General features: G+C 35.2%; 1 protein-coding gene across 2 annotated transcripts in view; it reads right to left on the bottom strand.

The window, feature by feature from the left end:
• DIAPH3 (diaphanous related formin 3) overlaps window positions 1–25,468 on the bottom strand; it is a 502,120-nt gene that overhangs the window by 305,861 nt on the left and 170,791 nt on the right. For both annotated transcript variants that reach the window (XM_021065648.1, XM_021065649.1), the window contains 8 exons: window positions 22,394–22,504; window positions 21,989–22,107; window positions 21,032–21,148; window positions 15,812–15,930; window positions 12,679–12,743; window positions 7,307–7,411; window positions 4,523–4,825; window positions 3,703–3,817 (listed from right to left, as the gene is read on the bottom strand). In XM_021065648.1, the coding sequence (XP_020921307.1) occupies window positions 3,703–3,817; window positions 4,523–4,825; window positions 7,307–7,411; window positions 12,679–12,743; window positions 15,812–15,930; window positions 21,032–21,148; window positions 21,989–22,107; window positions 22,394–22,504 (1,054 nt within the window). The remainder of the gene's footprint in view (window positions 1–3,702; window positions 3,818–4,522; window positions 4,826–7,306; window positions 7,412–12,678; window positions 12,744–15,811; window positions 15,931–21,031; window positions 21,149–21,988; window positions 22,108–22,393; window positions 22,505–25,468) is intronic.

Below are 25,468 nucleotides of genomic sequence, written 5' to 3' on the forward strand. Positions count from 1 at the left end.
CAGGTGTGGAGGAAGGATGGATTGAGGGTTTGAGATTGGCATATGCACACTATTATCTATAGAATGGATGGTCAATGGGGACCTGCTCTATACCACAGAGAACTCTATTCAGTATTCTGTGATAACCTGTAAGGGAAAAGGATCTGAAAAAGAATGGATATATATATAACTGAATTACCTTGTTATACAGGTAGAAATTAATATATTGTATATCAACTATACCTATATAAAATTTTTAAAAATTTAAAAAATGACTAAAAAAATAAAAATTTAAATAGATACAAGACACCTCCCCATTACAGCAATGTTATAAAGGTCACAGGGAGATCAGTTTAAAAAGCAAAATAAGTGAAATCTAACTGGAAAAAATATATATAAAAAAAGGGCAACATGAGTTGAGGAAATGCCCAATTCTTTTCCCAAGAACATCTTGTTACATCCATGAGTGGGTGGAACAGGGTGGTATTGCAGAACTATTTTACAATCAGCAGAGCAGAAGAAAAACCTCAACAGAAATGTGGTAAAGATTAAACAAAGTCTCATTAAAGAAGACCCGTCTCAAGGCTGATAGGTTCTCAAATAGGGATTATTAGTTCCTCTTACTTTTCTGACTCTCAGGCTATGAGATCTCTGAAACCCAATCATCTTAACTTAAATGCCTCATAAACCTAAGCAGTGTAAGATTAAAAAGCCACATTTAGTGACAAAAAGTAAAGAACATGAGAGAAATCTTTAGGTTTATTTTAAATGACTGGATTTCGTGGATTTTGCTCCTTCTCCCCATCCCCCACCCTGCCCTTTCTACCAATTTCAAATGCTTATTAGGAAGCACAGAGATTGACATCAACCATTTATAATGCCTGGAATGGAACATTTACCTTTGTAATCAGAGAAAGAGCCTGGTTCTCAGTTCAAAGAAGGACAACAATAAAAAATAACAATAATTAAAAAAAAAAAAAAAGATACACCATTTCTCCAAAAACCCTCAATTCTTTGGTAATCTGAATCCTTTGTTCTTCCCTGCCAAATCATGATGCAAGCCAAGAGGACAATCAACCAGCAGCCCTAGCCTCTATCTCTCCTGCCTGCAAGATTGCAGAGCAACTCTATTTCCACCTGGCACCCAACAGTGAATAATAGGTTTAATTTTGAATTCTGCAGAAATGACAAAATTGATTCAAAGTAACCTTTGGTGTCACAGGGAACAGGCAAATATTAGCAGTCCTATCATGAATAAAGAGACAAGGAGCAAGCTATACACCAGCCCTTCTTCTTGCCTAAGTTTTCCAGGCACCTTTTTCTTGCCTTCCTTTCTGATATTTCCTATAAAATATCTACACAAAGTCCTGTCTTTCTGAAAGCAGCAATGGATGGCTTTTTCTAATAAAATACTACTAATGCTGAAAAGCATACTTAAGCTTTCTCGAATAATGCTTTCTAGGAATTATTCCTTAAAATCCAGACCAAAAAAAAGTCACCTTCACAGCTCACCTCCCATTGCATTGTGAAATACTGGCCTTGCCCAGTGTAACAACCCACAGCTTCCCCATCTTCCTGTTGATCATGGAAATATTATCTAATGTCACAGGAAAAAAAAGAGGCAATATTTGGGAGTTCCCTTCGTGGCTCAGCAGTTAACAAACCCAACTAGGATCCACGAGGATGTGGGTTTGATCCTTGACCTCGCTCAGTGTTCTAAGGATCTGGAGTTGCCGTGAGCTGTGGTGCAGGTCACAGGCACGGCTTGAATCCCAAGTTGCTGTGGCTGTGGTTGTAGGCTGGTAGCTGTAGCTCTGATTCAGCCCCTAGCCTGGGAACCTCCATATGCCATGGGTGTGGCCCTAAAAACAAACAAAGGAAAAAAAAAAAAAAAAAGAGGCAATATTTGAGCTGAGAGAAAAGAAGTTGTAGGCCTCTGTCAGCCTCTCAGTCTAACCAAAGAGAGACCAGAGGACAGCAGGAACTCATACACAGAGGCAGCGAGGCACTGAAACATGGAATATTCAGAAAAGGATCATCATTTCCTCACCTTAACCTTTAAAATTAGTATTAGATTGAGCAAATACATCAATTTTTTTTTTCAACCTTAAATCACAAGGCTAAAGTTAGATGACTTAAAAAAATTTTTAAAGGTCCAATTATTTCATTTAGGGCTAACACTACAGCTAAATTAAAGACATGCTAACAAGTTTCCCTTTTGAGCCTCATTAATTAAGAAAGTAATCAGAGTAAAGAGGGGAAAAAAAGAGAGAGAAGCTGGAAGGCAGTATTACTTAAATAGCTTTTAGGTACCCCCATTTCCACCTACTAGAAAAGCAAAGGGAAAACTAATCAATTCCAGATTACAAAATCTGAATTTCTGAAGTGTTTTACATGTAAATACACATTTTAACTGCCATACATTTTCCTTGATTGCCTGAAGAGTGCACTAATCTTATTCAAAATTTTGATTCTCCATAATCAAAAGGTAAAAATTAAGATCCGCTTTACTTCACAAGTTTTCCTAGGGCAGGCTTGTTGAGAAAATGCCCCTGGTTTTCAAAGATCAAATATATCATTTTACTATTTTGGTCAACCAATGCTGCACAAAAAATGTGTGATTAAGGCTTTGGACTTGCCGAAAATTCTAGAAAGCTACCTTAATTGACAATTACCTTTTAGAATTTCTAACATACAATTACATATTTTAGAAAGCATTTCAAAGGAATGCAAATCATTTTTTTTGGTATCTGCCAACATCCCTCGGTTGCTGTGATGATCAAGTTAAATCAGGTACATAAAGCATCTAGCATGATGCCTAGTACACAGTGGGCACTTTAAGAAGTCAATTCTTCTGTCCACACCAAGCCTTCCCATCTCCATCCAGTACAATCTCTCCCCACGAGCTGTCTCTGTGTTTGATAAGCCCAGGGATGTAAGTGGCTTAAGTCTATGGTAAAAATGGTAACTATCTCAAAATTAAAAGGAAATGATAAGTGTTTTGAAGTACAGACCTAAAATATAAGTGTTGCTTAAAAATGAACTGAGCAGTACATGCTGATATCAGCCTTGAAACATAAGTGGTAGTCCCATGACATTGGATCAAATTGCAGATAAGGGTAATTTTAAAAATCAAATTTCAGACAAGAGTAATTCCTAAATATAATTATTTAAAAAAGAAAAATCTCATTGCACAGGTGAAAGCTATCTGTAATAGCTGTGGAAAATGGATTCCACTGCTTTTAATGAAAGGACCATACAATCTACTCATAGACTCTATTTCCCACTATGTTTCAAGATACCCTATAAATTTGATATTTCTATCCCATGTGAGTCATAATAACTATGTGATAGTCACTGTAACATTAAAGAGTGGGAAAGTTCTGACTAGAAGAAGGCTCACATTTTGTTTCTGGTTTTCTGTTTCTCATTGACTAAAGGGAACTCTCAAACCAAAATTTTCTCTGAAAATATCCAAGGTATTATACAGAAAAAAAAATTTTAAGCTGTATGTTAATCATTTGCACTTTTAAAAGGACCCATTTGATATTCTACGTAACAAAATTAACTTTTGTAATATTTCACTGGATTACTCATTTGTCCATTAGTAAAGTAAAAAATATATATATATAGGACACAAATAATACTTTCTAGAGTTAAGCATATAAAAAGTTACAATATTAAAGTACTAAAAGTTACAAATAATCAAGGTATTAAACTTACCTTTGGGTTGACAACAAAATATATTCTCAAGTTTACAAAGCAAATCCACATTTTCATACTTATTTTCATTTGCTTTTACCCAGAAACAGTCTTCAGTCATTTCCTGAGGTCTGATCTGCAGTCAGAGAGAAGACTGATTCATAAACAGGTGGGTGTTTCACCTGCCCCCAGCCCAATCACCATGGACACACTCAGAGCTGCCAGTAGGTATTTATTAAATCATTTCTATAAGATTTTTTTTTCCAAAGTATGTTTAATGAAATATAAGTTCTTCAGGAAGCTTTGGTTTTATGAGAGGGAAAAAAAGGTTCCACTCTCAAATAGTTGGGGGTTTGAAGCTGAATGAAATAGTTTCTTTTTCAATTGTACTTCTCCTAGTCTTCAGTTAACACTCAAGTTTACGTGACCATGAAACTATCTTTCCACAGATTCAAAATTCCTGTGTCCCAGCTATATATCCACTTCTGATACCTAGTAATATTTTCCCAATAACTAAAAGCATAAAAAACTTCCTAAGAATACTACCTTTTTTGTACCTTTGAAAAACACTTCATAATATGGAGTTTACCATCATGCAGTTAATTACCAATTTAATTACAAATCAAGTCCCAGTGTAACAACTAACACTGACTCCCACCCAATTTATAAACCAGAAAGATTTAGTCAATAGCAAAGGGCTTTGACTTCAACACTTTTATTTAAAATAATGCCTACTTAGTGTCATTTAGAGTAAGGTTCCCTTTGGGAATTACATACATGTAAATACAAATTAAAGTTTTAATCTAGGTAACAGAATTATTTCTTTGTTTATTCCTTTTACCTTTAACCAATTCAATCTTCTCATGCTGGTTTCCGGTTTAAATTCCTTCTTTGGTTTTAACCCAAAAGGCAGGGTTGGTGGGGGAGGAGAGGTTCGTCCACTGAGAAGTCCTAGGGGAGGTGGTGGGGGCACAGGACCCCCACCAAATGGCAAGGGCATTCCTGGAAGTGGAGGGGGTGGAGGTGGGGGTGGAGGTGGCACCCCTCCGCAAGAGGACAGTGCAGGAGGAGGAGGGAGTGCTGAGTGGCTGCTTCCATCTTCTTTTGAAGGAAGTAAAGGGGTACCAGGTGGCAAGGCACCAAACTGGTGGGAAAAAGAAAAATAAGGAATGTAACAAAGAACCCTCTGCGAAACATGTTAGGGTACACTTTTCTCAAAACAAGGTATCATTTTAAACCCAAAACAACTAAATCTCCGTGATGTCATGTGGTTTAACCTAAAAACAAAATTCCAAAGATTCTTTTCCCCAATTTAAGAATATTATTAAAGATTTTGTTTCCATAAAAATGTAATTGTCAGAAATATTACTCCCCATTTTGAGGTAGTATGGCCATCCAGGTGGAGACGTCCAGGAGGGAAATGCTGATAAGGGTCTAGAAGATCTTAAAGTCAACAGTCTCTATGAGACAGTTGAAGAAGCCATGGGTGCAGATAAATTCCCCCAGAGTATGTAGAATGAGGAAAGGTTTACATATACAATTCTACAGGACACCTGCATTTAAGTGCCAAGTAAAATAAATAAATAAATAAATAACATCAAGAAAAAAGGATGTTAATAATATTGCCACATCACACCTTTGCCCTTGGGGGGAAAAAAAAATCTAAGATTTTTTAATAGGACCTGCAAGAACATGTCAGGGTCTGGTCCCTGTAACCTGGTCATTCAATTGACTTTCATACAGTTCCATGTATACGGCAACCTATACCAATTTTACCTCTTTGTACTTTCTGCTCCCTCTGCCTTCACCTGGCCCTACCCCCTTCATCTACTGGCCATCTCCTACCGGCCCTTCCTGTCTTAGCTAACTTGCGCCTTCCTCTGCAAAGCCTTAGCCAACCACTCATTTTGTCTATCTCCCTGATAGCTCTTATTGACCCCTACATAATTATTTAAGGAATCATTAGCATTTGTCTGTTAGGTAAATTATAAATTCCATGAGGGAAATGACTATGTCCAAATAACTCACTCCTTTTCCCTAGCATTTAAAGCAGTGACTGGCAAATTACAGTCATTGAAGAAACATGTGTAGGAAAAAGGAATTAAAGAAAAAAGGCAAGCACACAGTCATGAATCACAAGTCACAGAGAGTGACCAAAAATGGGAAAAAAAAATTGTTCAACGGAATCTAATATCACAGAGGCGAGGTACTGTTAGGAGAAAAAAAACAGCCAAATGTGTCCACTGGGCATGTCTGTCCCTATGTTTCCATGGAATAGTAACATAGTTGTGACTTGTGTTAATAAAAATCTTTTTGTTACATGATTATTTTTCTGAAATTACTAACTTCAGCTCTGAGTTATATGTATGTATTAATAAATCATTTAAAAGTTTTATTACACAATTATGGGAAATAGATTATGTATAAAGGCTTGAAATGGACATCTGAGATCAGCATATGTAGCCACAACATATCCAATGATATCAAGTTTTCCATAAACTGAAATTTTTTGGAGTAGATATTAAGCAATCTTTGAATTAGGAAACATTAAAAACAGAAGAAAGTCTACATTTATTATTAGCCCAGATCAGGAAAAACTTGCCATAAATATTCCAGTCATTGTCTACAATTCAATCTGAAGTATAAAAAACACAAAGAAATTGAGAGACAAGGAGCCATGTAAGAAAGATGAAAATTTTCAATACATTATGATACTTTCTCTTGCAGCATTAAGAAAGATGATCATTGAGAATTTTCTTATAGATAGAGTCTAATTTTTTTTTTCTAATATTGAACACCAGCAGACAGCTTTTAGGGTATCTTTAGACAGTCTCTGCAACAAAACTAGACACTAAATATTTAAAAGAAAACAAAACTGCAAATAATATAGGAAAAAGTATACTTAAGACTATTTCAACATAACCATAAATTAGGATGAAAGGAACATAGCAAAACTATGCTTATGCTCTGTAAAATGCTCATCCTATCTGTAAATCTACATGAAGAAATTTAGCTACGAATATACTACTTCCTTACTTCCGTCCATTGAAAATATGCAGATGATGTATTTCTTGCTACCTGTTTTATGTGTAGAGAGTATATGTGAGCTATCTGCTTCATAATCCAGATTTTCTTTTTGTCATGTTTTAAATCTGTTTACTTTTAGAAATTGAAAAATTATCAGAAAATGTTCTCATTCAGCTAGAGGTTATCTTTCACTGCAAGGTTCCCATAGGCTGAAGATTTTGAAAAATAAACAGCTTGAGAAATAATTTTCTGTGCGGGATAAAGATCAGTGGTGAATGAAAAATCTGAGAATGAAAGACTTTCTTACCCTTAATGCTTAATTACCCAGAGAACAGTGACATCAGGAACAAAACTCAGATGAAACATGAGGAAGCAGATTAGCAAAAGTTTAGACACTCTTAAAAACGTAAATGGAAAAAAGGGGGAAAAATAATTTTTTAAAATAAACACAGCAGAATGGAAATACATGTAAACAATAATACGAAAACATACAAGGGAAATTAAAGTTTAGACATTTTGATGCTAAGATATAACATGACCTTTGTTCCCCTGGTGAGCTTTCAATACCCAAACTCACTCCAGGTAGATGGTATTTTACCTGCGCTTTAAAAGCTTGTAACTCTGCTTGAAGCTCGTTAATCTTTGCCTCTTTTTTCTGCAACTGAGCCTGAGTTTCTTGGTGGTCCGTAAACTCTTTTTCAAACTGAAAAGGCAAAAAAAAAAAAAAAAAAAAGCTCTGAGAAAGAAAGATGGAAATAAAAAGCTCTATTGTTCATATAGAAATAGGACTCTAATGATCTGTTGGTAAAACATAAACTTTCATGAAAGGAGTGGTAGGTTTTTGCTAAGTCACCCACAGCTTTTCTATAGGTCCTTCCAGGTCCCAACAAAATCATTTCATTTGCAAAGGAGACAAAGTCAGAAATGGAGTCTGTGACCTTCTCCTCTCAGCAGAACATACTGAGCCCATAGTTATCTGGAACCCTGGCATTTTTCTTAAAAGTTCCTAAATATCACTGCAATTTCATGAAAGATAATAGAGAGCAAAGCACTGTACTGAATTACCTGTCCCCTACCTGCAAAAACTTATACTTGAAACTTGTCTGAATTTATCAGTGTGACTTTAAAAAGTGCCATTTTGATATTTTGTTTGTTAACAAATAACTCTGTAAATGCATTGATTACTTTTTCTTACAACAACATTATGAGGAGTTCCCGTCGTGGCGCAGTGGTTAACGAATTCGACTAGGAACCATGAGTTGCGGGTTCGGTCCCTGCCCTTGCTCAGTGGGTTAACGATCCGGCATTGCCGTGAGCTGTGGTGTAGGTTGCAGACGCGGCTCGGATCCCGCGTTGCTGTGGCTCTGGCATAGGCCGGTGGCTACAGCTCAGATTCGACCCCTAGCCTGGGAACCTCCATATGCCGTGGGAGCGGCCCAAGAAATAGCAAAAAAAATAAATAAATAAAAGACAAAAAAAAAAAATTATGAGATTTAAGGACCCTGATATAGGCTCTAACCTTCAACAAAGTTCTAACCTTCTTTACTCTTTAAGAGAATAAAGTCAGTCTTACATATAATCTTTGGGAGATTAATGATAGGTTAATCTTTTAAAGTCCCTAGTGCAACACGGTGGGAGGAAGGCAAACAGTAAAATTTAGTGAATCCAATGAGTTTTTTAATTGATAGAGTCACTCATCACAAGTCACAATCCTGCATTCAAATAGCTTCACCTTGCCATCATCAATATTGAAAACCTCTACTAGCAGAGGTGAACTTAGAGTACTGTCTTATAATTAAGAACAAGTATTTGATTCCCTTTTTGAAAAATGAAAAATAATCATTTTTAAAAATGCAAGTACTTCACAAATGTAGCCTTTGAGTCTTTAAATAGTCAAACAAGAACTGGGATTAGGGTTAGGGTCTCCATACACTGATGATTTCCAAATCTTTATCATAAGCTCAGCCTCATATGTGAATTCCAGACTGCAACTCATTCTATAAACATATTTCTGACTTAATGAACATTTTTCAAGACTAAGAAAGCATTCTAGTATTTTCAAAGCCAATATTTTATTTTATTAGAACTTTTTTTTTAATATCACTTTAAAAGATAGCTCAGATAACAACAACTCCTTTGCCTCTTAAACTTTTTTAGTGGCTTCAAGCCACACTCATTAACCTAAGAACCCCCTGCTATCTGGTCTCATACCACTTCTTTCCCTTTATTCAGTAAATATCTATAGCACACTTATTACAAGTCTCTCAGAGTGGCAGGGACTAGGGAAAGAGAGTTTAAAAGAATATGATCACTGCATTTAGTAAGCTTAGTGTATGGTGGCAAAGTCAAAGCAAACTAACTACCCACAATCTATGAAATCTACCTGCAATCAAAAGTGAAAGGACTGGAGCATGTGAATCATTCCTGGAGGAATGATGCTTCACCTCAGGTTTGAAGAACTTAGTGAGCTGAGAAGTGTAGCCTGCATTTCAAACAGAGTGACTAGCACAGTATGCACATGAATGACAAGCCAGCCCTTGTAAGGGGCACAAAGGGAACTAGGATAACAAATGGCAGAGGATAAATCTAGAGACACATACACAGGACTGAAACTACTGAATGAAATCTTGCACCTGGCCAAAAAGCTATTTTCTTTTTCCTAAAAACTGTAGTGAGCTATTAAGAGCATTTATAATAAGAAAATAACATGATGAAATTTGCACTTTGGAAAACCTAACCAGCAGCGGTGTGGACAAGGGACTGAAAAATAAATATTAGAGGCACAGATATAAGTTTAGAGCCACTGCAGTTATCCAAGAGAAAACTGAAGCCCTGCCTGAATGAAAGTAGAAAACAGGATAAGAAACACACACACACACACACACACACACACACACAATGTCAAACAGAATCCAAAAAATTAGTGTCTGACTGGATGAAGGAAATGAGTGAAAAGAATAGATCTAAAATGAATTTTCTGTTCTGTTGCTTTGCAAGCGGGCAACACAGTATTAGATTAGAGAGAATGGCATTTTTAGGGATAAGAAGGATGAATTCAGTTTTGAGTATGTTAAACTTGAGATACTTACAGCAAATTCATTTATAGATGCCTCATCCTTGGACATCTCAGCTTGTTGTCTCACACTGATCCATCAGGGCTCACATTAGCTACTACCTCTTTGGGAGTCTTCCCGGGCCCCCAAGATCCTGTGTATGGGCTTACACACCACATATGGTTTTCCTACCACAGTAGTTATCACACTATAATATAAAATCACACACCTTAATAACACCCACCAACCTGGAAGGTCTTTTATAGTGAGAACCTTGTCTATTTTATTCATCACCTTTCCAAAGCTTAATACTTGTAATTAACTGCATACGCACTTGTTGAGTGAAGTGATAAGCTAATTCCTGTCAAACCTTCCTCTATATGTTGAATAACCACATCAATATCAAATAATAAATTTCCTGAGTCTCCCAGCCTCGAAAATCTGTGAGAAGTCATTTTCCCCAGTCTCCTTTCTGACTGCTTGGTCAGTGTTAACTGCCATTCAGCAAGAAATAAAAAACTAAGTTCTTATGAGAGTAAAAATGAAGATGTCTTTTTCACAATATGGATATGTACACTATACCATCTTACAGACCTTAGAATAAGATTTAGGAAGAAAAAGAACTATTCATAGGAACAAAACTAAAACTATCAAAACAACCAGAGTCATAATTAGTACATTTGAAGAAAACTTATTAACTTGAGCATACTGAAAGGACCTGTATTATTTACCAAAGAGATAAATTTCTACATCCTCCCCTATAAAATGATCAGATGAAATATAAACTTTGCTTTAGCATTTTTATAATATCTACAGTCAAATCACAGTAGCCTTAGGGATAAAATGAATCCCCATTAAAGACGTACTTTATAAAAACTGCTATGATGGCCTTCTTCTCCACAAAGAGTTAGTAGGGCAATATTACGCTTACAAAATTACACGCAAAAATGTCAAGTAACACAGTTAAGGTTGAGGCTCTGCTTAATTTCATTCCCTAGGGTAAATGTATTAGTGCATCTGTACAAGAAGGTTGATAACTCAATATTCTCTATGTACTTTCTGACATTTCTGGTCTTCATTTTTCAAATTTATGCACCAAAATAAAAAATGTGTCTAGCAACCATGATAGCTTCCTGCCTAAAGCAAAGTATTTACATGTGTCCTTATAAAGCTATCAGAAAAAATTCTTGCTGATATATACAAAATGGTATGGCAATAGAAATCTTTTATGGAGCAAACAATATTTTCTGAGTATACCTAAGACATAACTGCAGACTAAAAGGAGACAACTAACCTTGAACAAGGTCTTCCTTCTATTTACAAGTAAAACTTACAATTTTAAAACAATGTGTTGAGGAAGTTACCAGGTTTAACACCACTCATATACGAATACTGTATATCAAAAAATGACTATAAAAGCAAAAACTACTTAGGATGCATTCAAATCAAGTTCTTGAAAGTTTGGTACTAATTCCCCACAATGAGACAAAGAACTTAGCCTGGTTACAAAGTCAGTGGGATGGGAGTTAACCCTATGATATAAACATCTATCAACTGGAACACTTATGACACTTAATACAAATGGTCTATTAATTTGTTTCCCCCACTACACTAAGTCATCTGGGAGCAATGATGATATCATATCCATAGCTGATATCATTATCCAAGGCCCTGAGAGATAACTTCCCACTAAGAAACCTAAGACTCCTTAGGACACTTATCAAAGTTTTTTATAAGTTGCTAATAACTTAGGAAAGAGTCTATCATTTGCAAGTTATATTTTACCTTAAAAGTTTATAAAAGAGTTCCAATGTGGCTGAATAGGTTAAGGATCCAGTGTTTTCACTGCTGCGGCTTGGGTGGCTGCGGCTTGGGTTCCCAGGTGGTTCAATCCCTGGCTCCTGGGAACTTCCACATGCCGTTGGCTCAGCCAAAAAGGAAAAAATTCACAAAAAATATACAATTATCTCAGACACATTTAGGGCCTGACACATCAAAAACACAGAGTCTCTGGCGTGGTGCCTAAAATAGAGTAAATGTTCCTTTAGGACACATTCACTGAGGTGGTGGTAGCAATAATTACCACAATTCCTCCAACGTGAACCACGACTAAGAACTCAAGTCAGAGTGAATAGTTAAAATGTGAAGACTCCAACAACAAAAAATAACAAAATTTAAAAATAAAATGTAATAAACAGAGAACAAGTCTAACATATACATGCTAGGCAGAGATAAAAACAAAACACTACCTCAAAGAAAAGGGAGGAATGGCTGGATTGCCAGCAATACTACTGGACTGAAATAAATGAAACTAACATCCAATACTTTTGATCTACGAAAATGACAATTCTATATGATTTCACTTGGTCTAATGAAATAACTTTAATCGAAACAAAAAGGAAGTTAAAATTTCTCTTCAAATTTTTAGATATAATTTCAATCTTAAAGACCTAAATTATGTCTTCAGAAATACTCCAGTCTTAAAATTTTGACTCTATACATTGTTATCACTTATTTGTACACTTATTCAAAAATCATTTTAGTTCTCAGGCCAGGGAGTATTCTGGATGCCAGGATAGTGAATAAAGCAAACAAAAATCTCTCATAAAGTTTACTCCAGAGGGAGAAAGAGACAAAACACCCCTGATACATAAATGATGGAACATGTCAGGTAGTGATAAATACAACAATAGAAAAACAAACAAGAAGAGAAGCACAGGGAGGGTCGGAGTTGGGAGTGCAGAGTTTTAAATGTTTAAATATAATGGTCCAGGAAGTCCTCCTCTGAGGAAAGCATTTGTGCAAATACCTGAAGGAGGAAAGGAAGGAAGTGGGAAAAACATGCAGAGTTCCTAAGGCAGGAGCATAGCTACAAGTGCCCCCACAAAGTCTTACAAAGTTAGTCCAAGTTACTTACTTTCTCGTGAAGTTCTGATGCTTTCTCTTCAAACTCTTCTAGTTTTGCTTGATCTATGCAAATATCTAAAATTGCAATGACAAAATTTTTCTTAAATTCATTATTACTTTAAAAGCTTAGAAAGGAAAATATTCATAGGAAAGAATGAGAAATAGTGTCAGTAATAAAATAAACAAGATGAAAACATATAATACTACAATGTTGGAATGGAGAATGATTTTCTAAGCAATGATACCAGGCCATAAAATATAACAAGAAAGATAAACTCAGCTACAACTTTAAACTTGTTTTAGGCAAAAGAGGACAGAGTTCAAGTATAACATATAATACCCAGAGCTTTTTATGACCAATCCATAAATATTTTGAAGGAAGATGAGATGATGATATCCAACACTAATTAGGGGGCAATAGTAACGAGAGAATATCAGGAGTAAAATAACAAAAAATTGCTAAATCATAAAAACAGATATTTGACTTTGCCTAGCAATATAAAAATATAAAAACTTCAATGAGAAATAAGCAAAGATTAAATGATCCACAATGCCAAGGGCTGGAGACAGCAATGGGAAACTAACTCTTGTACAAAATAGTGGAAGTATATTTAAGGAACTGTGCTAATAAGAAACTAGGCAGTATGTACTAAAAGTTAAAATATGCATTTACTTTCACTCAGCAATTCTATATCTAAGAAACTTTGCCTTTAAGCAAGAATATTCATAAAAATATCATTTATGTTAGCAAAAAAACTAGAATATAAATTCACATTAATAATGGATTAATAAGCTGATATGTATACACATGATAGGATACTATGCAAAAGTGATCCACATGGATTTCCCACAATGCACTCTACCCCTTCTTTCTCTTTTTAATGAAGGTAATAAGAAGCATGGTTTAAAAAAATAAAAATACTACAGAGAGCTTAGAATGAGAAGCAACAGCCAACCAAATAAATGGGCCCAAAACTCAGTCCCATCTCCTAAATGCAACCTCCTACAACTCTTTCTGTATGAGATTTTTCTGTTGGTTAGCTTCTTAATTCTACATAAAGTGTATATACCTTTATTTCTAGCTTTAACTATTTAGAACATTATAGATAACTTCCTACTATGAAATATGAAACAATGCCTGATCCCAATTTTTTATTCTTTTACTTTCTACATTGGCTGGCTCTGTAGCACCAAATTAATACTTAAATCTCTAATTCCTGTTGCACAAACAGCATCTCTTGATTCCTATTTTAATATATGAAGTTATCTGTATCCTATACTTTCCCACATCTCTCCCCCCTTGTCTTTTCTTACCTATGCACATAAACTCAGGACACTCTCTTCTGTATTTAAGCCTTCTGCAATTGTATCTATAAATTTATTCTGAACATTTTAATCAATAAATACAATGAACTTATTATAACTATATAAATATGTTTCATTCAGCCAAGCAGTATTCAAAGATTGTATTTCCTTCTCAAGAATTCAATGTTGAAACCTCTCACCTTCTCAAAAAAAATGTTCCTAATGTCCAGATGGAAGAAGTTTTCTTTTTGGACACTATTCAAAAGTATTCTACATTTAGTTTGCTACATATTTAGGGTACATTTTTCTTCACTTCTCTGTCCCTCCCAACCCCAGGAACTAATTTTTTTTCTCTTATGGAGAGAAACAAGTATTACTTTTATCAGTTTCACTAGCATTATCTACTTCTTTCTCATTCTATACATTCCATACTTTTTCCTAGAATCAAATATTATATGAAGAAAAAACAACTTACACAAATAATAGATACTCTTTTTTATGTTAAACCAAGATTAGACATATGGTAACTTCTTAAACATAGTTACAATATGGAATCACATACCATGTGGATGACTATTTTGTACTCTTGTTACTTTTTTTTTTCTTTTTCTTTTTTTGCTTTTTAGGGACGCATAGAGGTTCCCAGGTTAGGGGTCAAATCAGAGCTGTAGTTGCCAGCCTACACCACAGCCACAGCAATGCAGGATGCGAGCCGCATCTGTGACCTACACCACAGCTCACGGCAACACCAGATCCATAACCCACTGAGCAAGGCCAGGAATCGAACCTGCATCCTCATGGATGCTAGTCAGGTTCATTAACCGCTGAGCCTCAGCAGGAACTCCCTGTACTTTTACTTTTAAATAATGTAGACACATCTAGACCTGGACATTTGGGAAAGATGGGGCTGCAGAATTCTACAGTTTCCCCCAAATGGTGACACATCTCATCATGTATCAAAATAATCATATAGGGTAGTATCACCAATGATCTCATCAGAAAAAAAAATTTAGCACTGCAAAGCTGCCAAGATGACAGTAGCATATACAAGTTTTCCAAAACTTGAAATTTTTTACATGAATTCAAATTTTACCATTGGTAATATACTCTTTCATTTTCACTGAAGTTGTGTGCATACTTCATTTTTAGGAAAGTGTGCACCAAACACTCACATCTCAGTAGCCACAGTTTATATGACAATCCTTTTTTTCTAAGTTTTTTTTTTTTTTTTAAAGGCAGGCAGTTCGGCTGGTAACTCAATTTCACAACTATTTCCTACTGGACTTTGGTTTGTCACACAGGACACGGAAACTGAATAAAATTAATTTTTAAAATTCTCTACCAAGGACATTCTTGAACTTAAAAATGGCAGTTTTTATTGTTTCATTTTGTTTTGTTTTGCTAAGAAAAAAGAATACAACAGCTATTAATACATTTTGGTACCACTGCATTGATTCATAACAAAGTGCCAGCAGTCTTCCCAATATTGTTCTGCATCACTAATGAAAATATCGAAGTGATTTTATAAAGGTAAATAACATCTTAGTATTGTTATGAAAATAGTTTTGACTATTAGGACTTTCTAAAAACCCACAGGAGTCTAGAGGCCACACCATGAGAAAGAATACACTAGGGCCTACCTATGGGTAAGGGACAGTGAGGTATTTCCATTTAAATAGCAGAGAAGGAGTCCCCTTGTAGCCTAGTGGTTAAGAATTTGGCGTTGTCACTGCTGTGGCTAGGGGTTTGACCCCTGGCCCTGGACCTTCCATATGCTGAGGGTACAACTGAATGAATGAAGGAACTAATGAATAAATAAACAACAGAAAAGCACTCACCAACAAACTGACTTAAATCTAAATCTAGTCTTTTTCGATATGTGAAGTCTGGGTCCAGCCCGTCTCTATGCAGTACTATTTGAGATACACACTCATCAATTAATTTGAAGTACTGTTGCCTAGAATGAAGGAAAAGAATAAATGTACACTCAATTTATTAGTGTAAATTTATATCAAAACAAAATACTTTGGTAGCTTGATTTCTAGCTCAATAATTTACTATCGTGTAGTTTCAACAGTTGACATAACAGAGTTAACCTGGGAGTGGAAATAAATACAATTGTCAGTTTCCTAAGACATTTTATTTTTTATAATCTTTTAGCTATAAATACAGTATGCTTTAAAGATCATTTTCTTACAAAAGTCAGTACCTTGAATTAAGTATTAGGCAGTAGGAAAGAGAATATTAAAATGGAGCATGATAGAGGATAATGTGAGAAAAATAATGGATATATGAATGTGTGACTGGGTCACTTTGCTGTATAGTAAAAAAATTGACAGAAAACTGTAAACCAACTATAAGGGAAAAAATGAAAATCACTTATAAATAAATAAATAAAAATGAAATGATATGTGCTTAAAAACACTCCTCAGCAGAGATCATCAACCTATCACTGTACCTTACTGAAATAGCTATCATTAATTAATTTTATTAACAAACTGTTCACTGTTTTTAGAATTTATATGCTTCTTTAAATTATATACAACTCAAATAAATTGTTACTCAAAAGATAGAAAAATTCGGTATAACAAAAATTTGTCCAAAAATAAGAATTTAATTAAAATCCCCCAACAGGCTTCATGTGTTACTACTTAAATTTAGTCCACCTATATTAGTAATAAGCTAAAGAATACTATTCACAATAGCCAAGACATGGAAACAACCTAAATGTCCACTGCTAGATGAATGGATTAAGAAGATATGCTATAGATACAAAATGAAGTACTACTCAGCCGTAAAAAAGAACAAAATAATGCCATTTGCAGCAACATGGATGGAACTAGAGACTCTCATACTACATGAAGTAAGACAGAAAGAGAAAGACAAATACCATATGATATCACTTATATCTGGAATCTAGTATATGGCACAAATGAGCCTATCTACAGAAAAGAAATGAACTCATGGACATGGAGAACAGAGTTGTGGTTGCCATGGCACATGGTGAGGGGGTGCAAGTTTGGGGTTAGTCGATGCAAACTATTGCATTTGGAATGGATAAGCAATGAGATCCTGCTGTACAGCACAGGGAAATACATCTAAACACTTGTAATGGAACATGACGGAAGATAATGTAAGAAAAAGAATGTATATGAATATATAGCTGGGTCAGTTTGCTGTGCAACACAAAGTGACAGAACATTGTAAATCAACTATAATTTAAAAAAAAATTTAATTAAAAAAAGAACATCCCCTAAAACTCAATCTAACAAATGTGAAAGAAATATCCAGAAGATCTTATAAACAAAACTAAACCACAATGATAGAGAGGGTGGGTACTATTCTAATGAGGTACAGTCCTCCATCCCAAGCACCCCTTAGGACTTACTTCTTCCTCAGTGACTTTTTGCGCAGTTTTCCTATCTAATCCCTCTCACCTTGTATGTGATAGCACCTCCAGCTACTTGAGCTTTCCTTCCCTATACACTATGACTACTGCCCTGGACCTGCCTACCTTACACCTAAGAAACCATCCATTATGCTGAATAAAATTCACTGGAGTTTAACATTAGCAAATAAAACGTGTATTAATTGTCCTAGAGGAAAAAATGTTCAAGACCCAGTGTTCTCAGGTACAAATCAAAGCAAGAAGGTATTATCAATGCCTTCCTCATTTTTTTTAACTTCTTTCAAAGAAATAATCTCCCATTACCTAATATTTTAACCATAATAACCAAGTTTAGACTTGAGATATATATAAATTGCACACACACTTCTATCACATTTAAAAATTGAGATGATGTACTCCATTACTTTTTTTACTTTCATTCAATGTTATTTTGATGTTGTCTTAATAAAAACATGATTTAAATTAACACAAGCTATTTTGTGTCATTTATTTCAGTAAATGTTTTCTCACCTCCATAATCCTAAATTATGAGCTCACCTATAATGCAGTTGAAATCTCATGCAAAAACTCTTTTAGCAAAGCAATACCAGTAAAGAATAATGTACTTTTGGATTCCAGAAATGTAAATCTAGAAAATAATCTCTATGGGTGATACTGGTAAAGTAGTGAGTATGTCATTGGAATATGTAAACAACCTAATTAAGGGATAAAAATAAACGTTAAAACTTCACTAATAAAATGTCATTTTTGTTAGAGAACATTTTGAAATCATCTTCACCTTGCAGTTTTTTTTTTTTTACCAAATATCAAAAATTATCTTCCATGAACATTCAAGTAGTATATTTTACACACAATAAAACATTAATCACTTGTTACAGAATTGAATTTGATCTTCTATCCACCTTCCAATTATCTTGCTGCATTTGATTTTTCTTGGGGGCCTTTGATGTACATTCTCCAATTGAGTTCCATTTAATAAAATTTCCTTTCTTCCCAAATCTTTTTTTTTTTAATGATCACACCCACTGCATATGGAGTTTCCTAGGCTAGGAGTCAAATCTGAGCTATAGCTGAAGGCCTACGCCACAACCGCAGCAGTCTGTGACCTTCACCACAGCTCATGCCGGTTCACCAACTCACTGAGTAAAGCCAGGGATCAAACCCACATTCTCATGGATACTAGTCAGATTCGTTTCCACTACAACACGACAGGAACTCAACAGATATTTTAATTATCCTATTCCTAATTCTTTTAAATGAGAATTCTTTTGTGCTCTACAATGAAATTGATCATTAAAAAACTTTTAAAATTATGTTTATGGTCAACATTAATTTTAAAATTCATCAAACAAAAATGTCCAGATAACTGAAGATTTCTGAAAGGTAAAATCCAGGTCCATTTAAGATAGTAAAACCACAAAAATGAAAGTATAACCAAAAGAACAAGACTCACAGGACTACATATCAAAAAAAGTAAATTTTACCATATGCAAACAAAAAGGTAAATAGAAAAAAAATGTTAATGAACATATGACAAAAATATTATGTAAATGACCACAATTCTGACTCAAACTTGTAGTAAATGTGTACTCATTAACAGCAATAATAATAATAAATAATTGAGAATTTTGAACATGGGAAAGAAGATGGGATCATCCTGACTAGAGCAGTCATGAGAAGAACTCTGCCTTCATAGCAGTGGTATGTGGAACAAAGACCAGGGCACTAGGGCTTAAAGAGCCATGGAAGAAGGCAGCATAGATGATTATCAAACTTAAAAGGTGAGAGTCAAAAAACGACCAAAGTAGATGAATTTTTATGCCTCACTAATGTCACTTTGGTAATGCTACAACGTAATATTTCTCTAGACTCTTGAGTCCACTAAAATGATAAGGTTTAGGACTCAGCACGCTCCAGAAGAGTTGTGCTTTTTAATCTGTTTTGAAGCTAGACACAACCACATACCTCCCACCCTCCCATTCCCACTCCGGAACACACATGAAGGGATTAAGGTCCTTAAGGAAAATATAACTCCCTTCAAAGCACTACATTCAAAAGAAACGACAGTCTTAAATTCAAACAGCAAAATATCAGACACTGACAGGACCCACCACACAGGATCAAGAAAAGGATGGGAATACTTTAGAGTAAGTGGAGGTTTCGAAGTTTATTTTTTAAGTAAAGCTGGAGGAGAGTATAGTATTACAATTAGGAGGATACTCAAAAATCTTATTTACTCAATGTATTAGTATTATACTTTTTATCTAGCATTTATAAAATAGTTAAATGTGGGAGTTCCCGTTGTGGCGCAGTGGTTAACGAATCCGACTAGGAACCATAAGGTTGCGGGTTCAGTCCCTGCCCTTGCTCAGGGGGTTAACGATCCGGCGTTGCCGTGAGCTGTGGTGTAGGTTGCAGACGCGGCTCGGATCCCGCGTTGCTGTGGCTCTGGTGTAGGCCAGTGGCTACAGCTCCGATTCGACCCCTAGCCCGGGAACCTCCATATGCCGAGGGAGCGGCCCAAGAAATGGTAAAAAGACAAAAAAAAAAAAAAAAAAAAAAATAGTTAAATGTTTAAACTGTCTTACTTTAATAAAATATGAAAAAGAAGCAAATGAAGTCTCAAAACAGGTTACTAAATTCATATTTCAGAATACAATTGGGATTCCCCGAATCTACAAAGGAAGGATGTAGGATGGATGATCCATACTCATCTCAAAGAACCTAAAGTTTTACCTAAATGTGTTGACTTTTATTATGTTTACTTGTTAGGTACATCAAAAGCTTAAATTATATACTCTGCCATCCCCCAGGGGACACAAGTTGAATGACTCCTTCTATTTGTAAATTAGAACAAGAAAGGACATACTATCAGCAGTATTTAAGTATAAAATTTTGGCAAAGTTAAATTAAAGGTGACCAAAATGGTTCTATATTCAAAGATCTCACTTTCCTTCATAAAACCATAATAAAAGAAGAGGATATAGAGAATGTTTATTGAGCATACTCTGTGTGCCAGATTTTTGGCTAGGAGGAGTTTTACTCAGGTTACCCATTTTAATCTTCCTAACAATCCATCAGCTTTAATGCTACTACCCATATATATAAGTACAGATAGACAAGGATATGCAATTATTTTCTTCCAGTAATCTGTTAAGCTCAAGACAGCTAAGATATAATCAAACTTGAAAGTCATTTGTCTAGCTTCCTGAGACATTAGCAACATTAAACACAGCTGTATTATTAAGGTACTTTCTAGCTACTTAAACATTAATAAAAGCGATGTTTAGTACCCTTCATGTTACTTATAAAAAGAAACTTACCAATACCGTTCCTACTGCCTAAGGACTAACCAGAAAATATTATCCTTCACATGATAAACTAGAAATTTTTGCTAGTTCGCATTATTATTCAGATGAAAAGCGTAACCAAGAATCTACTGCAGCTTAAAAAGTACTGGTGATATAATTTTATACCATCATCTATCTAAATATATGCCCAGAGGAAAATCCTCATTCTATAAATCAATATTCCAAAAGAAATAGAAATCTTAAAATTAGTTGCTTGCCCAAATCAAACATCAGGTGAATTTCACAATTAACAGAATTTTATTAGTGAAAGAAAACATGAGAATATAGCTTCCTCTTACCTTATAAAATAATCATTTCTAATCAGCAAAAGATGCTGCAGAATTGAAATGAAATATCCCTCTGATCTGGTTTCTTTAACTGTGTTCCACACCATGTTGTAAAGATCATACGCTTCAGTAAATTGATTAAGGAATATGTGGATTTATTCATCCTCAACAATGAACAACTGCAATAATGAGACACGGAATCTTCTCTGTAATGCTTCGAAAAATTACTTGTGTCTTAACCTACAATAGCCTTCATATATACTCATCACATAATAAAACACAGATAGTTAGGATTGAGAATAGAGGGAAAACCACGTGCAAATGACAGCTTGGCCTGACACTTCCTGGCTTCTCCACAATCAACTCCAGCCAATCTTCCTCTCTTGAGCCAAGATGATGCTGGCAGCCAGAGCAGTGGGCAGCTGGCTGTGAAGTTGGTATTGGGTTCTGGGGGAGCCCTGACCCAGAGAATGGGTAACAGGCATTACCTACCATGTAGCAGCCCCAGTGGAAAACAAAAATCTGGCAGATCTCTGGATGAGCACAGACTTATGTAGACGCACAGAGTTAACAAAGGCCCATGGGAAGATAAACCCAGGGTACAGGGTAGGAACTAACCAGCAGGCTAAGTGCACCCATTCCTTCTGCTGAAAATCACTAGGGATGAAGGGGGACAACAAACAAAAGGTACAGGCTCTACACATACGCATAAGAGGCCCACGAGCATCCATCTACAGGCTGTAACACTCATTTACATATACATGTAATCACCAAAAAAAAAAAAACAAATAAATTAATAAAATAAAGTTTTATACAAACATTCTTCTGATTCAATAATGATTTAATTTTGTGGTGTTCATCTAGAAATGGCTTCAGAAGTTTAATATTTTAGGGGGTGGGGTGGGGATTGGTTGTTTAAGATTTAGTAGTAATTTTATATATTTGATTAGACTTCAGAAAAAAGGATATTCAAGTTCAGCTTTAATATCTTCGAGGCGATGGGAGAACTCAATCAAATCTTCTTCCTTATGCTCATCAAAAACTTTAAGTTGGATATCCAAGCCATCATTCTTAATACGTTTTAAATTCTAGAGATATTTAACAGGAATTATGATAAACAGTTTTGTTTTTAACAATGCAAAAAATTAATGAAAAACAAACAATAAACCAACCATTCAACTTGATTTATAGCATTCAAACACTTAAAGTGTTAAATAATACTCAAATCTTATCATCTATATTTCGAAAATAGATTTTATACTCAAGCCTTTTTTCCCACAGATAAATTATTCTTGAAGGTAATTTATCTAAATTTCCCCCTACTCAAGTACTTCTCTAATTTAAATATTAATAAGGAGACTGCAGGGCACTTACTGGCAATATCTCTTTCAATCCACAACGCATAAATTCATTTCTGATGTGAAGCCTGAAGTCCAAATCATCAGGAGATGTAACAAGGGCATTGATGAGCTGCATACATGCTACCTACAATAAATTACACAGCAAGACTCAGACTTGGATTTGACCTTAAAAAAGGAGTAACAGACTGAAACATCAAGGTTTTGTTCCAAGTATTATCAAATATCTCCCTTCACAGGTGAGTCTATTAATAAGATACTTTGTATATAAAATATTTTAGTCAATTATAGATTATACAAAAAATATAGTTTTGATAGAGTTTTTTATTCACTTCAACCAAAAGGTAAGTTCTTGTCCAAAGGTATCAATATATACACACATGACATACACGGAACACACACTAGTTGAGAAACTATGTATGTCCATTGGATAGATAACACTTACCTAAAGTGGGATAATAAAATAACTTCCTATTCATCAAGAGAAGCCCAAAGACTCCAAGTTAACAAGAGTTAACAAAGGCCTGAATCTAGTTAATGGGGTTGTTATAACCAAAAACTATATGATGAACATCACGTGGCTAATTACTAATCGTTAACAGGCAACTGTTCCTACACTTTGACCAAAATTCACACTTACTGTGTGTTAGGCTTTTGAAGAAAACAGAAAGAAATAACATAGCTAACTAAATGCCCTAGTATGCACCTTATGATAAAAATTTAAAACTGTACCATACTAATAACCTGGATCTCCTTTTATCTCCCCTGGCTGAATCACAACTTTCATTATCCAAAATCCATATAATGGAGGTAAAAGAGGTTGTCTCTAGAGAAGCAAAGTATTCTTTGCTGTTGTTGATGACATTTTTCTAAGTCCACATTCTCCCAAAACCTAATAAGAACAACCGGCCTACTGATCAATATGTTTAACCTCATGCTGTTCCCTAAATTGTCCTTTCTCCATCCCTTACGGCAAGGTTTATATGAATTTAAAATGCTGTTTTAGGATTAAGACACCAATGGGGGTCTCAGTTCCTGCTGGCTGAAATATATCGTAATTGTTTTGCTTGAAATCTAAACACTAAAATCTGGCCAGCATGCCTTTACTGTCAAAACTTGAGAGAGGGAAAAGGAAAACATATTTAAAAAGAAAAAAAGAAAGAACTCAAAACAGAGTCTACCTTCCCAGGACACATTCACTCAGCTGTAACCAGTTCGTGTCAAAAAGTCAAGTTTAAAATGCTTCCTTTCCACTTCCTTCTTACTACCCACAATTTTTTTTTTCACCATTTCAAAAGCTCTCAAACAGCATACAAATAATGCTTCTCCACATTCAGAGAAATTAAATTAGTATCAGTCATCAGGTTTCTGTAAAAGATGCAAATTATAGACAACCCAAGAATGCAGAAAAAATAAACAACATAAAAATTAGCAGCAAATATCACCTAAATGGAAAGTTGATATGTGTAGAATAATATTAGCATGAAATTGAGGAGAAAGAAGGGAAAAGGACAATCCAAATTATTTCCAAGAAATGCTTTAAAAGGGAAATCTTCATAAAAGGAAAAATAGGAAATTGACTTAAACTGAAATAATGAATTTAATCTAAATCTTTAAGATCTCTTCCCAATTCTAGTCATAATTTGCCATTATCGTGATCTACAACCACTCTTTGATTAATTTAGAATGTAAACAATTATTTATATAGCAAAATGCATTGATTCTTCTCCTTATATATAAAATTCTATAATCAAGATAAAGGCCAACAAGTTCTTTCTAGGCTTATAATATATATATATTAGGATATTTAGACCCGTTTTATCACACGATCTCACATTGACACAGCATACCACCATAAGTGGGTGCCTGTCTGCCTTCTATGCCATATAAATCAATTCCTAGAGACAGTGGAAAAGGTTTAGGAATTAAAAAGATAAGCAGGATGTGTTGCCTACCCTAGTGAAGTAGGTACAATAATAAAAATATACCATGTACTGTAAGAGATATGTTCCAAAAATTATGGGAATATGGAGACAGTAAATAATTGCAAGGAACTCAGATCTCCTGCGCAGTCTGTAAAATGGCAAGTGGGAGAGCAGGAGAAGGACTCGATAAAGATAAAGGAGCAACCAGAGGAAGTACAGCCTCAGGTGCCAACTCAGAAGTTTTAATTCAGCAGTAAAAGGGGGAAACCATAAAGGATTTTGTGCAAAGGAGAGGCAATAATAGAGGTAAAAGTCAAGTTAAGAAGTTCTCATCGAAACAGCTCTGGTGAGCAATGAGGACCTTTCGAACAACATCTAAAAACCATGTGCTGGTTCAGTGAACATGCTGTTGAGGCAAAAAAAAAAAGGAATTTACAGAGTGGCTCATTGTGGCTCAGCGGATTAAGGACCTGATGCTGTCTCTGTGAGGATACAGGTTCAATTCCTAGCCTTGCTCAGTGGGTTAAGGATCCAGCATTGCCACAAACAGCATAGGTCAAGGGTTGTAGATGTGGCTATTATCCGGTATTGCCATTGCTGAGGCATAGGCTGCTGAGGCAGCTCTGATTTGACTCTTGGCCCAAGAACCTCCATATGCCACAGGTATGAGGTAAAAAGAAAAAAAAAAAAAAAAAAGAAAGAAAAGAATTTACAAGTCCTCCCACCTTTCTTATTCAACTAGATGGGAGGTGGAACCATTAAAGAGACAGAAAATGCAAGGAGAGGAGGGAGATCCCCTCTTGGCTCAGTGGTAATGAACCCTACTAGTATCCAAGAAAAGGCAGGTCCCATCCCTGGCCTGGCTCAATGGGTTAAGATCTGGTGTTGCCAGGAGCTGTGGTGCAGGTCACAGACACAGCTCAGATCTGGTGTTGCTGTTGCTGTGGTGTAGGCCAGCAGCTATGGCTTCCATTAGACCCCTAGCCTGGGAACTTCCATATGCCATAGGTGCAGCCCTTAAAAAAAAAAAAAAAAAAATGCAATGCAATTTTTACAGGTGAATTGGAAAAATACTGCTTTTAAAATTCTGAAATTGAACTGTACATTAGGAATCACTATTCATTAAAAAGAAATTAGTTACTGAGTGCTGGGATGTTAACAAAATC

Source organism: Sus scrofa, chromosome 11 (assembly GCF_000003025.6).
Source record: "Sus scrofa isolate TJ Tabasco breed Duroc chromosome 11, Sscrofa11.1, whole genome shotgun sequence".
Classification (NCBI taxonomy): Eukaryota; Metazoa; Chordata; class Mammalia; order Artiodactyla; family Suidae; genus Sus; species Sus scrofa.